The 17,381-nt window shown below is 44.7% G+C and overlaps 1 protein-coding gene across 2 annotated transcripts in view; it reads right to left on the bottom strand.

Annotated features, from left to right (window-relative positions):
* Prorp (protein only RNase P catalytic subunit) overlaps nt 1–17,381 on the bottom strand; it is a 79,856-nt gene that overhangs the window by 56,430 nt on the left and 6,045 nt on the right. For both annotated transcript variants that reach the window (XR_001780473.2, NM_025373.1), the window contains exon 3: nt 17,194–17,326. Coding sequence is in view for 1 of the 2 variants with exons in the window: in NM_025373.1 (NP_079649.1) it covers nt 17,194–17,326 (133 nt within the window). In the remaining variant the exon portion in view is untranslated. The remainder of the gene's footprint in view (nt 1–17,193; nt 17,327–17,381) is intronic.

The raw sequence follows: 17,381 nt of genomic DNA, 5'->3' as shown, positions 1-17,381 counted from the left end.
TAACTGCTTGCCAACAGTACTTATTTGCTCTCTTTTAACACAGGCTATTAAAACACCTCTCCCTACTTCTTGTTTCCTGCTGATAACTGAGCTCCTTTGTGTATACAGGAGTAGATGGGTGCCTGCTTCTCTATACATCCATGGCTAACCTGGAACTTCCTATGTAGATCAAGCTGGCCTTGAATTAGCAGAAATCTTGCTTCTGGCCCTGGGTGCATGTGCACGCGCAACCACACCCAGCTTCTCCGTTATATTTAAGCGCGTGCTCACTCCGAATTTCCCTTCTGTCCTCCATACAGACAACCTTTCTAGTCTCCTTTCTTCTTACCAAGGCACACAAGCTTCACTCCCAGTTTCCAGTTTATTTCCGGCTTCATTGAGCTACGTGAGCTCTTTGTTTATAAAGTGTAATTTTGAAGACAGTTGTGTCTTCAAAGGCCATTTAGTTTTAGATGCTCTCATACAAATGAAACAATTAACATCTAATTTCGTTTAGTCCTAATTTTAAAAGAAAAGAAAGGAATTCTCCTGCCTGTGTTCTGAGGACTGAGATTATCACCATACCCATGCCTGGTTTTTTGGGTTTTTTTTTGTTCTCCTTTAATGAAAATGCACATACCAAAAAAAGGGGGCAGGTATAGGAAAAAAAAAAAGGTGTGTGTGTGAGTAAAAACCCAAGAAGGAAGAATGTATCAGAGAAACAACACTAAGTTTAACCTGTTAAAATAATTACATAGTAGATCTAAGGCCAGGCCTAGTGGCATATGCAAGTCACACAGCTGGACACCAAGGCAGGAGGATTCTGAATTTGAGATCCAACTGAGTTACACAGTGAGATCCTCTCTTAAAAAACAAAAAGCACAAAATTAAAAAATAAAAATAAAAAGGGACTGGGTGAAAAAGAAAGAGCGGATGGAAGCGATAAGGTCGGGGCTTCCCGGGAACACTGTTAGCTCAATGCTAAGCTTGCACACCTCAGCAGTGGTTCCCCGGCATGTCTTGCTTATACAAACAAATGAACAACTAAAAGACAGACCGACCAGGAGCCGAAAGGTGAGTCAGTCGGCCCAGTAGTAACTGATGACGGTAAGGGAAATTCTATGTCCCTGTGACCTCTGACAGAGCTGAAATTGATTTCATTATTCCTGACAAAAATTACTAACTCTCATTACATAACTATTCCTCTGCCATAATTAAGCAAATATGCAAGCTAAGCAATACTTTTCTTTGTTTTGTTTTTGTTTGTTTGTTTAGTTTTTTCGAGACAGGGTTTCTCTGTGTAGCTCTGGCTGTCCTGGAACTCACTCTGTAGACCAGGCTGGCCTCAAACTCAGAAATCTGCCTGCCTCTGCCTCTGCCTCCCAAGTGCTGGGATGAAAGGCGTGTGCCACCATGCCCGGCTAGCAATACTTTTCTAACCCCAAAATAACACAGTGTAGGGAGCAGATCTAGGTTTGAATGCTGCCTTCACCGCTTAGACTGTAGGATGTTGGTGAATGAGTAACCTTTCTGAACCTCGGTTTCCCTCCCTGTAAAGGAAATACTTCTAGAAAGCTGTTACTAACATGACACAGCTAAATGAACAGTAGCTTTGACCAAGTCTAACACTGCTTATGTGCTGTATGAGTAACAGTATTTGTGGTATACCTACAAAGTTCCAAGTATTCAGGAGACTACAGGAGGTGCGACTCCCTTGAGGAGTTTCTAGTATCATTGAAGCAAGAACAAATACTGACATGAAAAACTACAAACTCAACAACAAGAACAGAGTTCTTGTCACAGGACTAATAAGGAAGCAAGTAAAGACTTCAGACGTCTAGAAAGATATGGGAGCAGAGATAGAATACAGTTATAAAGGGGGTTAGATGGGGCGGGGTTAGGAGGGTAGGGGAGAGGAGGGGATATAGGGAGGGAAAACTAACACAAAAGAGCCTCTGGAAAAGCTATATGGAAACCCAATACTGTAGAAACTTCATGGAATATATATAAGTGGAGTTACCCCATAACGGGGAAAATAGACTAGATACCACAGGCTTTTATATAAAAGCCCCAGTAATAAGAATGGATCACTTCTTTTGTGTGTTGTTAGCCAAAGTGGTCCCATAGACCCCCAAACATTACAGGATGTTGCTATTGCTCTTAGTTACCCTCCAAAATTTCTTCTAAGACACTATTGTAGCAGAGACCACTAACTTGAGTCATAAGCATGAAGAAACCAAGTGGGTGCTGACCTGAGCTCTCTACTGGCTAGCTTTTGTAGAGGTAGGTGGAAGGTAGCACGCATGTTAGTGCGTGAAAAAGTAACCATTAATTTCGCTCAACTCTGAACCCTTCAAACTGCAATAACAACCTGCCTGTGATGTGCCTACTTGTAGAATAGTGACAGCAACCACTTTCTGACTGGATTTAAGGACAACACCATGAGATAGAACCCATTAAGATAGAACTGTTAAGGAGGCCAAGAACCAGAGGATAAATAGTCATACGCCCTTGGGAAGAGCCCTTTACTATAATTGTGCTAAATGGACACAGCACTATCATGATTCTAATGACTTATTGCTATACACAGAGACCAGCTCACAGCTCACTAAGCTTCTTTCAGTGTATGTCAACTAAGACAGAGACCTGCACCTGGTCAACTCGCAGAGAATAGGAGACTTTAGATAGCGTGCTCATCTCTAAATGGGACATCTCATTCCCCTCCCCTCACATCTCAGGAATCTTTGTGGAAGAGAGGGTGGAAAGACTGCAGGCATCAGAGGTGATGCGTGACTATAACTGTTTTCCAGACACAGCGGGTAGTTGTGCATCTGAACTCACAATGACTGTGACAGCACACACGGACCCTCGCAGTTCAGTGGGAATGAAGTTCCACCCCACCGAGGAGATACTAGCACTTGGTAGCTGTTGGGAGAAGGGTCAGTTTCCTTTAATTGTATGATACCTGGTTCACAGACCCCATACCCAAAAGTAGTTGGGTAACATAAATTGGATTTCATGGTGCAGTGGATCAAGGAGGAGCTAGGGGGTGGATCTGTTCAAAATACATTGTGCAAATTTCTCAAATAATTAATAAAAATATTAGTTTAAAAAAATCAAGAAAAAAGACAGAAAAGGCACTTAAGAAAGCCTCAAAGATTTGGAGCTAAGAACACATTTGGGGAGGGGTTGGGACACTAAGAAGTAGCCAACTATGTGAAGTCTCTCTGACAGCAGCTGTGGAGGCCAATGTCAAAAACAAAATGGCAGGTGACTTGGGAAGAAATCATCACAATTTTCTATCTGCAAAGGTCTGGCCTATGTTTAGAGGCAGCAAGGGCTCCTAAATATATTTTGTGGATTTTTTTTTCTTCTTCTTAGAATAGAAAAAGATACATTCCTTTACTAGGCAAGAAAACAGCAGGCACTGGCAGTACCAGGAGAACCTGTTTGTTTATTTACTGAGGGTCAGCCTCTCTAGTCCAAGTTGACCTTGACCTCTTCATCCCCCTGCCTCATCTTTTGAACAGCAAGCTGAGATTAGAGAGTACGCTACCATCCCAGCATCCAAAACATATTTTTGGAAAAATGAACAAATGTGCCTCAAGATATTGGCAGAGACTGTCAGGAAGGTATTAACTCTGACTAGACCCTTCAGCTTGAGTCAGTTAGTTCCTGTGTACACGTCATTCTCAGCTCCTCCGACTGCCCCTGGCCACTCTACCTAGTCAGGGCCTTACGTTTTCCCTGAAATACATCCCTGCCAGCTTTTCTCATTGCAGAGACTCTGAAAAACAAAGCACAAGCATTTAGACAACGGGGACCTGCAAAGGAAGGCCAGGCCAGCACTTTTGTTAACCTGTCAGGATGAGATTGTTCCATTCTAGGTCCAAAGCAGCAAACAGCGGCTTACATTACAGCAGTGGGCCATTAAGTGCTGGTTGCTGCAACAACTTCAACTCTCTGTAGATTCAAATCATCTGTGCACAGCTACGACTGGCATAAACGTAATTCTGTAACAACCAAATAAACCTACTGCTTAACCAGCCACACAAGTCAGCTTTGCACATTCCACTCTTGCAATTATAAAATCTCCAAATGAAAAGCCAGGGCTCCTGAGGGCCGGAAATCACATTTCACTTCCCTGCAGCTGTCCCACAGCTCAGGCCCACGCAAGAGCCTAGAGGAAATGCGCCTGGAGACCTTATTAACAAAGGATGGAAATCCCCCCGCACCTCACACTTCCCAATTAGTACCGTTAGGGCAGAGGCTCTCAGGCTCCATTTCCCTGCATGGAAGCTTCCCCACCCAGAGCCACTCTGCAGCTCACACCAGCGCAAAAACCACGGCAGAGCAGCTGCGGGATTACCGATGTCCGGATCGCTGCGCTAGCTATCCGTTTCACGGTACCATGGAGTCACACCTGCAGGTTATTGGTTTTTTATGGTTGCTTTTTAGGTTAATAACTTTTGTCAGTCAAAAGCAATGCGATGCAATAGGAAACCTGCCTAGGGCCCACTTGGAGCTAGGTGAGCTGTACTACTCTACCCACTCAGAAATGGAATCTCACTGTTTTAAAAACAAAAAGGGCCGGGCGGTGGTGGCGCATGCCTTTCATCCCAGCACTTGGGAGGCAGAGGCAGGCGGATTTCTGAGTTCGAGGCCAGCCCGGTCTACAGAGTGAGTTCCAGGACAGCCAGAGCTACACAGAGAAACCCTGTCTCGAAAAAACAAAAACAAAAACAAAAAAAAAAAAAAGAAAGAAAAAAGAAAAAGGAACACACTACCACTGTTCGGTGACATGACACTTTGCTAGGTTTGGGGATGCCTTGGTTGAGACACAGTCTTACTATGTGACTCTGGCTAGCCTGGAACTCACAGAGATCCACCTGCCTCTGCCTCTGGGATTGAAAGCATTTGCAGCCACACCCAGCAAATTTCAGTATTTTCTAAATATTTGCTTAAAGGAGACTTTCTCTCTTCAGTGATGACCCAAATTGTTTTCAGCTTACAATGAATGTAAGTATACAGTTTTAACTAAGGGAAGATGCTATAGAAGGATGTTGCTCTGCGAGGAATGCACTGTTTTAAAACCTCCCTCCATAACTTTTACCTGCAAGTGCATGTGCATTTGTTTAAGACAGCAGTTCTTCCTCTGTCTCTGTGTGCAGGACGTATGGATGTGTGTGTGTGTGTGTGTGTGTGTGTGTGTGTGTGTGATATGTATGTGCACCACCATGTAGAGGCCAGATGTTGCCAGTGGACGTCTCTTTCTCAATCATTTCCTACTTTATTATTATTTTAATATCACTACATTTTTTATTGATTTATTTATTGTGTGTGTGTGGTTGTGTATTCAGTGTGTGTATTCACATGCTTAAGTATCATAGTGTGTGTGTAGCGCTGAGAAGACAAGTTTGGGAGGTGGTCTCTTCACCATGTAGGTCCTCAGGAGTAAACCCACCGCCTCGGTTTTTGAGGCAGGGTCTGTGGCTGCACCTGGAGCTCTCAGGCTCAGCTCTGCTGGCCGCCCAGTGAGCTCCTGGGATCCACCTGTCTCCCCCTCCCTAGAACTGGGATTACAGATGTGTGCCTCTGTTCAGCATCTGCATGGTGCCATGGAACTGAACTCAGGGCTTCAGACCGCAAAATTGTAAAAAAAATTAAAAAAAAAATTGTAATGGCAATCCAAATCATATACAAGAGAGAGAATAATAAATTCCCATGAGCCTATAAACTCACTTGACCTGAGAATGCACGCCGACTTTGTGTTGTATATAACCCCATCTACTCCATCAATTATTTTCAGCTTATTTTCTTTATTTACTTATTTATTGAAGCAAGGTCATGTAGCCTAGACTGACCTGAGACTCACTATGTAGCTCAGGCTGCTCTTCAACCCATGATCAATCCTCTTGCCTTAGCCTTTTGTGTGCTAGGAGTACGCCTGTGAAACACCACAATACCTTACTCAACTCTCTCCTTGTCTCCTCTGTCTCTCTTTCTCTCTAATTCTTAATTCTCTTCAAGTCCTTCAGAACAATCACCTACAGCTAAAGCTGAAGTCTGAGGCATCACATACTCTGCTCTGTATGTAAAAACTTCACATTTCCTAAAGGAAGGCCAAAGGTCTTCAATAGAGCTTTGTACAGCGGACACATCCTGAGGATCTGCTGTGCCTTTCTTGTCTTGCAACCTGACTGCAACTGCACACACCCAAATCACAACTTCCCATGTTCTAACTGCAACTCTGCTCCATGGGGGAGCTGGCTGTAGTGTCTTCTTACTAGACAAAGAAGCTTCCTGGCAACAGGAAACCTTAACATCCAACAGCTCCAAAGGGACCTCTCTGGTCCCTGGGCCAGTCTTCTCTATTTAAAGATCAGGAATGCAGAAATGAGAGGAGCAAGGTAGCTTTTCCGTGATTATAGAGAATCTGGGGTTGGAGAGGCAGAGGCAGAGGCGGTGGCGGAGGTGGTGGCGGCGGTGGCATGATTAAGAGTTCTCCTAGAAGACTCTTTTTGATTCTGAACAACACCTGTAGCTCCAGCAGGGAGACGACACCTCTGCCTCTTCTGACACCTGCACTTGTGTTCAGATTCCCACAGACATACACATTATTTACATTTAAAAAAATTTGTTAAATAAGCTGATATTTCCAAAATGCTCCTTCATTTACTCATTTACCTGTTCATTTGTTCATTCACTCATCAGTGTCTGTAAGGCAGGATCTCCTGTAGGCCAGCCTGGCTTTGAGCTCACTGTGTAGTGGAGGATGACCTTGAACTCCTGCCTTTATTTCCAAAGTGCTAGGATTCCAAAGTGCATGAGCCACCAGACTTTTTATTAAATCTTAATCTCTTAAAGCAAAGATAATCCAATGTGGAAATTGCCAGAAATACAGTGCATAGTTAACATGTATTAAATAAAGAAAATATCTTATTAAATTCTTTAGCAATGCAGTAACGCCTAAACATGACTTTATCCCTTGGCTTTTGGCATTCCATCCACGTACCTTCTAGTCCAGCACTCCTCTCAGATCTGCCCCTAAAACATTCTCCATATCTAAAAACCACCAATGTAACTCTAAAAGAGCCAAGCACACTCCTGACCCTGTAAAGCAGAATTCAGGGGTGCATTAAAAAGAAGGTACAAAAAAGTGCACTGTTTCAAATTGAATCTCATAAAAGAGGTTGGACTCTAGTTGGTGAAATTCCAGAAAAGGGGGCTGGGGAAATGGCTCAGTGGCTCAGAGCACCAGCTGTTGTCTAGACGACCCAGGTTCAATTCCCAGTACCCACACAGAGGCTGATAAGTATCTGTAGCCCAGGGAATCCAGTGTCCTCTATGTGGTGCACAGACATACATGTATAACATAAAATAAAAACCTTCAAAAACCCAGTGAAAACCAAATGAGAAAAAAATGAAGAGCAAGCCGGGCGTGGTGGCACACGCCTTTAATCCCAGCACTTGGGAGGCAGAGGCAGGTGGATTTCTGAGTTGGAGGCCAGCCTGGTCTATAAAGTGAGTTCTAGGACAGCCAGGGCTACACAGAGAAACCCTGTCTCAAAAAAAAAAAAAAAAAAAAAAAAAAAAAAAAGAAGAAGAGGAGGAGGAAAAGGAGGAGGAGTGCAGAATTAGGGAAGGAATTCCCAGGCAGGCAGCAAGCAGGCAGGCAGCAAGCAGGCCTTCACAAGGAATGCTCATACGAGAGTGTTTCCGTGAATGCATCGGAGTGAAGGCTGCCACCACAAGCAGTGACTGTTCTCCTCTAAGTTTTCAGCCTGCCTGTATTCACTAATCTTCCCTGTCACTCCACCTTTCTAATCACACTCCTTTCCATGACACACTTGGATACCCAGGGATCACGTGTCTACCTTCAGGTTTTCAGTTGTGAGTGGAAGAAGAAAGAAAGTGGATAAGTTCAGTGAATGACTGTCACAGGTGCACGGCGCAAAATGTCTTTTAGTTATTAAAAACAAGTCGGGCTGGAGAGATGGCTCAGCGGTTAAGAGCACTGACTGCTCTTCCAGAGGTCCTGAGTTCAATTCCCAGCAACCACATGGTGGCTCACAACCATCTGTAATGGGATCCGATGCCCTCTTCTGGTGTGTCTGAAGACAACTATGGTGTACTCCTATACATAAAAACAAAACAAAACAAACAAACAAAAAAACCAAGTCACCCATGCATGGGCATCATACACCATACACTTAGAATTTATCACATTTTTCTTTTTAAAAAAATCTGGGAACCACATGACTTAATTTAAAAACAGAAAGATTCACAGTCATCTATAAGATGGAACACAGGGCCCCCAATGGAGAAGCTAGAGAAAGTACCCAAGGAGCTGAAGGGTTCTACAACCCTATAGGAGGAACAACAATATGAACTAACCAGTACCCCCAGAGCTCGTGTCTGTAGCTGCATATGTAGCAGAAGATGGCCTAGTCGGCCATCTTTGGGAAGAGAGGCCCATTGGTCTTGTAAACTTTATATGCCTCAGTACAAGGGAACGTCAGGGCCAAGAAGCAAGAGTGGGTGGGTAGGGAAGAAGGGCGGAGGGAGGGTGTAGAGAAATTTCGGGATAGCATTTGAAATGTATATAAAGAAAATATCTAATAAAAATCAATAGAAACAGAAAGATCTTTAAACGCAAAAGAGAAAGTTCTAGAGACTGATGAGGAGTTGAATTTAGATCATCTACAGTGTCCAGCTGGGATCTCTGTCCTGTAACTTAAAACAATTAAAAGTAACCCACTGGGCTTTTGAGATGGCTCAGCTGTTAAGAGCACTGACTGCTCTTCTGAAGGTCCTGAGTTCAATTCCCAGCAACCACATGGTGGCTCACAACCACCTGTAATGAGATCTGACACCCTCTTCTGATGTCTGAAGTCAGCTACAGTGTACTTACTTATAATAATAAATAAATATTTGGGCCTGAGCAAGTGGAGCTGACTGGAGCAACCTGGGTTGACTGGAGCATCAGAGGTCCTAAATTCAATTCCCAACAACCATGTGAAGGCTCACAACCATCTGTACAGCTTCAGTGTACTCACATACATAAAATAAATAAATCTTTAAAGCCACCCTGGTCTATATAAGAGTTTCAGCTCAGCCAGAGCTGGCTGTCAACTCTTTCATTAAAACGGTATTAGTTGCTCTGGCAGAGGTGTTGCAGGATATTTAATCACATTGTGAACCCCAAGATTGTGTTATTTACTGGTAGGAAAAAAAAAAAAAAACCAAACCATTGTGATGTGGCTCAGCCTTAGCACACACCTTTAATCCAAGGTTTCCGCCTGAATATTGTAAACAGGGTTAAGTAAAGTGAGCCACAGGTCAAGAGGCAACCAGCTGACAGGAAGTGAACATAAGAAAAAGTCATAGAGACTAAGAGGGAGTCAGAAGGACAGACAGACACAGGAAGTAGAAGGGAGGGACATTCGGTTAGAAGGGTTTTTGAGAGACATAAGAGAAGGGAATTCCTTATGGGTCACTGGCTGAGGAGGAAGGTCAGCTGAGTGCTTTCTCTACCTCTCTGAGCTCGCTGGCTTCACCCCAGCATCTGGCTCCCAGGTCTTCATTGATAAAATCAAACAATTGAGATTTTGTTAAAAAAAAAAAAAAAAAAAGAGATGAGTTCAGCTCCTGGTATCCATGAGATGGATCTCAACCTCCTGTAACTCCAGTTTCAGGTGATCTGATGCCCTCCTCTGTCGTCTGCAGACACCAGGCATGCAAGCAGTGCACAGACATACACTCACATATATATTAAAAATGAATAAATAAAGGTGATATTGGAAAGCGCAGAAACCCACATCTCTCGAACAGCCAAATTCAAAGCTAAAAAGGCATAGCCTGCGCTGGGAATGGTGGAGAATACCTGTACTTCCAGCATCAGAAGGCAAGACAATGGTGAGTTCAAGGCCAGCTTGGACTACACTGTGAATGTGAAGCTAACATGAGCGTTGACAACCTATCTTTAACAACAAACGAGAAAATTTAAAACCTCACCACCCCACCTCTGTATTTTATACTTCTCAAGACGTTCAGCTCCCAAGGAAGTGCCAGTATCCACGAGGAATGCCCGAGGAGAAACAATCTGGACCACTGTACTTACGCCAACATCGAATTCTGGCTAATTAGGAGCACCACACTTGGACAGGTCACATCTCATTGAACTGACAAGGAGGAGGCCAAGATGAGAACACTGGAGAGATTTCTGCTCATCTCACGTCTAATAGCAGCTGTGGACATTACCAACAAAACTGGAATCAAGTACATTAAGTCCAGCTGGCGACTTCTAAATATAAATTGTTTTGCTATTTTAAAAAGTGGTCTATTGCCGGCAGTGGTGGCTCACGCCTTTAATCCCAGCACTCGGGAGGCAGAGGCAGGCAGATTTCTGAGTTTGAGGTCAGCCTGGTCTACAAAGTGAGTTCCAGGACAGCCAGGGCTATACAGAGAAACCCTGTCTCGAAAAACAAAAACAAAAACAAAAAAAGAATATCAATACTCCTTAACTGAAAACAAAATGGCAGTCACCTGTCAGTTTGAGAAACTTGCAAATCTTTTCAACAGGATTGACTTACCCTGGAATTTATACGGTACTCTATTGCCACCTGGTGGCCATATTGTCTAAGAACTACAAACGAATGTTTAAAACAGGAAGTGGCTCACACTTAAAATTCTGCCTGTTGGAGAGGTGAGGCTGGCAGCCTGCCATGAGTTCAAAGCCAGACTGGGCTAATAGTTAATATTAGGCAACCCGAGCTAAGGATCAAATTTGTGCTCAATGAAGTGGTGCACACCTTTAATCGCAGCACTTGGGGGTTAGGGAGGGAATGATGAATCTCTGTGAGTTCGAAGCCAGCCTGCTCTACACAGTGAGTTCCAGGACAGCCAAGGCTATGCCGAGACCTTGTCTTAAAATAAGCAAGCAAACAAACAACAACAACAACAAAACCAACCCAACTGGGGGTTGGGGTGGGTTGGTAAATGCCTTTAGTCTCAGAACTAGGGAGGCAGAGACAAGTAGATCTCTGAGTTCAAAGCCAGTTTTAGTCTATACAGTGAGTTCCAGGATAGCCAGGGCTGCATAGTAAAACCTTGCTTGGATGGATAAAGAAATAAATATAACAACAATAAACAAACAAAACAGAATATTGCTGTGTCTCACAATGAGTTAACTAAAAACAGAAAAACTGAAAAGTTGCCTTCTTTGCTCGTCTTTGGAGATGTTTCCTTTCCCCCATAGAAAGCTGCTATGCAGTAAGGTTTATCAAAATCTTGCACTACGATCGATGGTTCCCTTCCCGAGCTGCACTTGAAAGTCAGCTGGGAGCTCTGGAAAACCAAGAACCTGGAGCCTCCAAGCCAGGGGGTTAAATTAGGATCGTTAGGGCAGGGAGGAGATGGAGGGGAGAATACAGAGTGTTTAGGAGTGGACGGTGTCTGAAGCTGGAACCCGGGGCCTGAGGGAATCCTGCCTGGAGTCTTCAGATGCAGCCTGGCAATACCTTGATTTCACGCTTCTAGTGTCCAATCTGTGCGACAATAATCTCTGTCATCTTAAGTCATCAGTCCAAAGTCAATGGGCAGTCATGGGAAATTTACATAACGGGAACTTTTATTTTATATATTATCTCTGTGTGTGTGTGTGTGTGTGTGTGTGTGTGTGTGTGTGTACATACATGAGTGCAGGCAGGTGCATGCCACACACGGGTGTGAAACTGGAGGACAACTTTCAGAATTTGTTTTCCTCTTCCACTGTAGGTTTAGGTCTTGGACTCAGGTTGTCTGGCTTGCATAGCAAGCACATATGTCCAAACTCACCATGCTAAACACTCTATGTGCAGTTTCTTCTGTGCCAGACATAGTCTAGTAAAGTTATACTTAAAACATAAAAGTCTGGAGCTGGAGAGGGGGCTCATCAGATAAGCGAGCATCCACAACTGCCTTACTTCAGCTCCAGGGGATGCGATGCCCTCTTCTGGCCTCTGTGGGCCCAGCAGTCACATATGCACAACATCCCAGCTCGACCACACGCACAGGCATACAAGTGAGCAAAAATAAAAATAAACCTTCATAAATGAATTAAAAATAGAAATGTCCTGGGGGCGGGGGCTCAAATATCAGTAATGTTTAAGACACTCCTGCACTGTTTGAACCAGAACTAGGGAGAACAGAAACTTCAGTAGAAAGTCCAGCTCCTTTATTTTGTTTTGAACATTTATATTATTTTGAACAAAAAGTACTATTTGAGGGAAACACATAAGTCCAAAACAGCTTCAATAATGTCTATTTCAGGTGCTTGTAGGGGTCAGAGGGCACCATCATCATTTATTTTATGTATGAGTACAATTTCGCTGTCTTCAGACACGCCAGAAGAGGGCATCAGATCCTATTACAGATAGCTGTGAGCCACCATGTGGTTGCTGGGAATTGAACTCAGGACCTCTGGAAAAGCAGTCTGTGCTCTTAAGTACTGAGCCCCTAGCACTCTCTAGCCATGAACAACTCATCTCTTTCTTATTTTTAAGAAAGCATTTCAAAAGCAGATTTATACTCAATGTGTTCATTATGCTGCGGTTCAAGGCTGAACTTGGCCCTGATGGTACAGCCTAACCTGCTATTCCTGTGGCCACCGGTGACCACCCCCATCCCCACTCTCTGCTCACACCATCATATTCACCTGTCTTTTCTGTTCCCATAGCTAGATGGTCCAGGACTTCACAATGGCTTTTTTTTTTTTTTTTTTTTTTTTTTAAAGATTTTTTATTTATTATTATAGTAAGTACACTGTAGCTATCTTCAGACACACCAGAAGAGGGAGTCAGATCTTGTTATGGGTGGTTGTGAGCCACCATGTGGTTGCTGGGATTCGAACTCTGGACCTTCGGAAGAGCAGTCGGGTGCTCTTACCCACTGAGCCATCTCACCAGCCCCACAATGGCTTTTTTGTGACAGATCGATGCCGTTAGTTACATGCCCTCCAGCCCCTGCTGGGGCACCAGAGCCATACTCTGATGCATCATTTCACAAATAGCCCAAACTTCCAGGACGTTAACTCTTCAAGTTCCCTAAGGCCACCGTCATTTTTCTTCCCTTTAAATGAGCCATTTGCTTCCTGCACTTCAGAGAAACTAGAAGTCTGAACAAAAGCACCAAGTTCTTTATCTCATCTATCCACCCAGCTTACCCATCACCTTTAATTCCTCCCTTTGGGCTCAAAACGAGTTGGTTTCACTCATTCCACAGAAGTGCTTTAAACCCACTCCTGCCTTACCTATCCTGCAGAAATCAAATCCCGAATCAATACATGTATCCAAACCACAGCTATTTTTATCCTGAGCTTCTTGACTTCGAAATGCTAGTATCCTTGTGAGGTTTTTTGGGGTTTGTGGCTATAACGGGGCTGAGAGTTATGATGAAGTTCCAAGAAAAAAAAAAAAAAGCTGTACCGACATCCAACATTCTAAATGGTCGACTGACTGATTGGATCTCCAATGATTATGGAAAGTAAGAATGTTGAAGGTCCAGGGTAAAATTATCTTGGGTTATATTAAGCCTCTAATTAGCCATGTATTACCCACTTCTGTGTGTGACCTAACATCCTTGTGACCATTAGGTAAATACTTTTGGAAACAAACACTTAGCTTCCAGCAGCCCAAAGGCTAAGAATGTCATCAGGGCATCTGAGGCCTTGAACAGAAATCTCCCCACTTCACCATAGCCTGCCTGTGTGATATTGCCACCATAGAATTTTTTAAGTATCTTGACTTAGGACTTTTTGTTTTGTTCCTACAAAAGTGTAATGAAACTGTTACCACATTGGAACATGGAATTCGGGGCAACTGAGTCTGTGGGACCGTGAAAGGCAGCCCGTTCTCTGGTCGAGCTAGGTTTAAACCCTGGAGACGCAGCAGATTAATCTGCAAGGGACAGAAGGCCCGTTTGCCATGCTCCCTGACACTAGGCTCCACAATTCTGTGGCCATCAGTCACATAGGCTATCTGGACTCCACCCCCACAGTTACCTGGCAACAGCAAGGTAGCCCAGCCCACTATAAAAGGAGCTGCTTGCCCCTTCCTGGCTCTCTTACCTCTTACTCTCTTGCTCTTACTCTAGCCTCTCTCCCTCCGTCTTCCCCTCCCTTCCCTCTTCTCTCCATGTGACCTTTTCTACTCTTTGCCTTTCCACAATAAATGCCTTAAAACCATGGACTATCTCTTTTCATCGGATCCGTGCTGGAGCAATGGAACAGGTTTCCCTCTAACAAGCCGCACGTCTAACCTCCCGCCGGAAAGCCTCCCTGTGCTCCAGTCAAGGCTGCCACCAACTCAAGCCTTCTGCCAAGCTAGCCACATGAGCTAGCCAGACTCTCTCCTCCCTGCGGTAACCTGTCAGACCTCTCCTTCCTGCCTTTTTTCCTTCAGCCCCCAGGCCAGAGTCCACCAGAGGGTCCGCACTCTGTGCTCAGCTCTTCTGAAACATACCATGCGTCTGGGATGTCCAAGAGCGAGAACCTGTCATTCCTGGCCTCCGTGTGGCCCAGGGACCCCAGAACTGGCTCTTCTGTGGTACCCAGTGGTCTGTGGTACCTGAGAGTCGGAGCCAGACTCCGGCAGTTCCGTGGGGACCCTAGACTGTGCCCTTTCCTCACCCCCGGAGTGGTATCCCACGGCTACTCACAGTCCAGTGCCTGTCCAGCAGTTCCATGGGGTCTGTGGTGCAGACTCCCCGAATCCCAGTGACCCTAGCTCCCAGCAGACATGGGACCCCATTTTTTGTCCCACATGAATCTACATTCCGAGCCAAGGTCACTCATAATTGATTCCAGAGTAAACTACAACATTCCCTTTAAGATGAGAGCTGCATTTTTTTCATTGACAGTAATTGTTAAATATGGTAGCTATTACCTTTTAATAGTGTAATTCTCTTATACTACAAGAATTAGGACGCAAGGGGGAAAGATACCAATAAATAGCCAAGGAAAGAATTGTCCCCAACATCTATGAATAGAATCAGCTGCTCTGTGAGTTGGGCTGATTAAGTACATCAAATCCTTTTGCTATCTGCCGCACTGCCTGGAATCTGGAGCTAACAGTATCCAAGGGGAAGATTTCATTTGAGTTCAAATCAGCACAAAAAAATGAACAACTCTTCCTTCTATTCGTTTAGAATAAGTAAGTATTTAACAAAATGAATGCTAGCACTGTGGAGCCACTGGTGGTGTTAAACCAAAGAATCCAATGAGAGGAGTTCCACAGCTGGGGTAGGAGCACCTGGGGGGGGATAGGATAGGGATGGACAGGGGTCAGAAGAGACAGGAACTGGCTTGAAGGGGCTCCCACTAGCCAAGTCAGGGAAAATCAACATAATGATAGCAATGGGTCCTAACAGAGAGAGAGAAAGAGGGGTGGGGGGGATGAGAGTCCTTATGCATTTGCACTGGTGACAAAAAAAAGAAGAGGGAAAATATTTCATACAACATAGCGTTAGTTACTAGATGTGGAATAAGGACAAAAGCCTCTCTCTGCAATGTCAACAATGTCATCCTTTCCACAATGCTGAACACTTGGTAAAAGGTTAATTAATAGGTGACGAGCTATCAGCAGGGTCTCGGGACGCTACCTCACAGGTTACTCACTAACCAGAAATGGGGAAAGGCAGGCAGGTTTCTGTGAGTTCGAGGCCAGCCTGGTCTACAGTGAGTTCCAGGGCAGCCAGAGCTACACAGAGAAACCCTGTAGAATTTGCTGAAAATAGTACTCAGAGAAAAAAGTAAGCACCCAACAGTGGGATGGTGAACCAGGCCGGGAAGCTTGGTGGGTAGAACAGGTTGAGACCCTGGAAACTCACACCTGGGACTGTAGGCACCTCCCTGCTCCCTGACAAATCCCTGGCCACACTTCCCACATAAGGAAATGTGACCTGTGGTCACACAGGTCCAGAACAGAGTTCTCCATGGTAATGAGGTACCTAGAGGCCCTGAGGATTTAGCCAATAAGCTTCCCTTCCCGGAAATTCCTCCCTGCAAAAGGTATTTAATCCCAGGCCCACCCTGAGAATGGTATGCATCCATTTTCCACAATAAACAGTTTAGAACCATGCACTGTCTCTTTCATCAAGATTCGCTAAGGGCAGCATGGAGGGGGTCTTCGACTGACTACCATGCTCCAGCCTAAGCCGCCCCCCCCAGAAGGCCGCCCTGTGCTTCCAGCCCACAACTGCAGCCAAGCTAAGGACAATCACCGCTGAGCTAAGCTTCAGCTGGCCCCTCCCCCCGCCCCCACTCAGGGTTAGCTGTTGTCCTCAGCCTGCTTACCTGAAGCCCAGCACCGCCTAGCTGTGGTGGCTCGGGATAAGCACAGTGAAGCCCCCCATGTTTCACCTCCCAAGCAGCCGTGCCTTGTAACAGGGTGAAGCATGGGGCTGGAGAGATGGCTTAGTGGTTAAGGGCACCGACTGCTCTTCCAGAGGTCCTGAGTTCAATTCCCAGCAACCACATGGTGGCTCACAACCATCTGTAATGGAATCTGCTGTGTCTGAAGACAGCTAGTGTACTCATATACATTAAATAAATAAATAAATAAATAAGCCTTAAGAAAAAAAGGTGCAGTCTCCCCGAGTCCCAGTGACCCACACCCAACTATTTGGACACAGAAATTATAGTTAGATAGAATCAGATTGGCTTCGATAGATTGTAATATATTTTAGTTTATTCTACAAAACTCTAAAATTAACCTGTGGAAGACACGATTATAACCCTGGGCTAAATCTAGCCTACTGTCTAGCCTACTGCAGGGGCAGGGTGTGTGTGTGTGTGTGTAGAGTGTGTGTGCCCATGTAAGCACGTGTAGAGGCTAGAGGAAAGCTCGTGGAGTCTTCCTTCCTCACTCTCCACTTTAAATCTTGAGACAGGCCCTCTCACTGAACCTTGAGTGTTAGGCACCTACACTCTGGTCCTCAAGCTGGCATAGAAAGCACTTCACCCACTGAGCCATCTTCCCAGTCCTCTTGAATAGTTTTAATGGAACGGTCACAATCAGTCATCTATATACCGTCCACTGCTAGTTTAACTATAACGAAACCAAAACGTTACAAGAGACTTGCATGGCTCGCAGAGCCCCAGATATTTGCCCTTTGGCTTTTGTCCACTCCAGAAAAGCAATCTAAGGGCACAGTGGAGCCGTCAGTCAGACTCACCTGAGGTGTCGTCTTCTTATACTGGTCGCCGCCATCTATCACATCCCTCATGATTTTTTCCTTCAGAAACTCATACTCTTCTGGACTCAGATGAATAGGCTCTATAGTTCTGCCACAGCCTGAGCACTGGCCACTGTAATTGCAATGTTTTCTATTAAATAATGTCTTAGAAAATAATTTTTTTCCTA

This window comes from Mus musculus, chromosome 12 (genome assembly GCF_000001635.26).
Source record: "Mus musculus strain C57BL/6J chromosome 12, GRCm38.p6 C57BL/6J".
NCBI classification, from domain to species: Eukaryota; Metazoa; Chordata; class Mammalia; order Rodentia; family Muridae; genus Mus; species Mus musculus.
The sequence above is the reverse complement of the archived record's forward strand: the minus strand, read 5'-3'. Positions and strand labels throughout refer to the sequence as shown.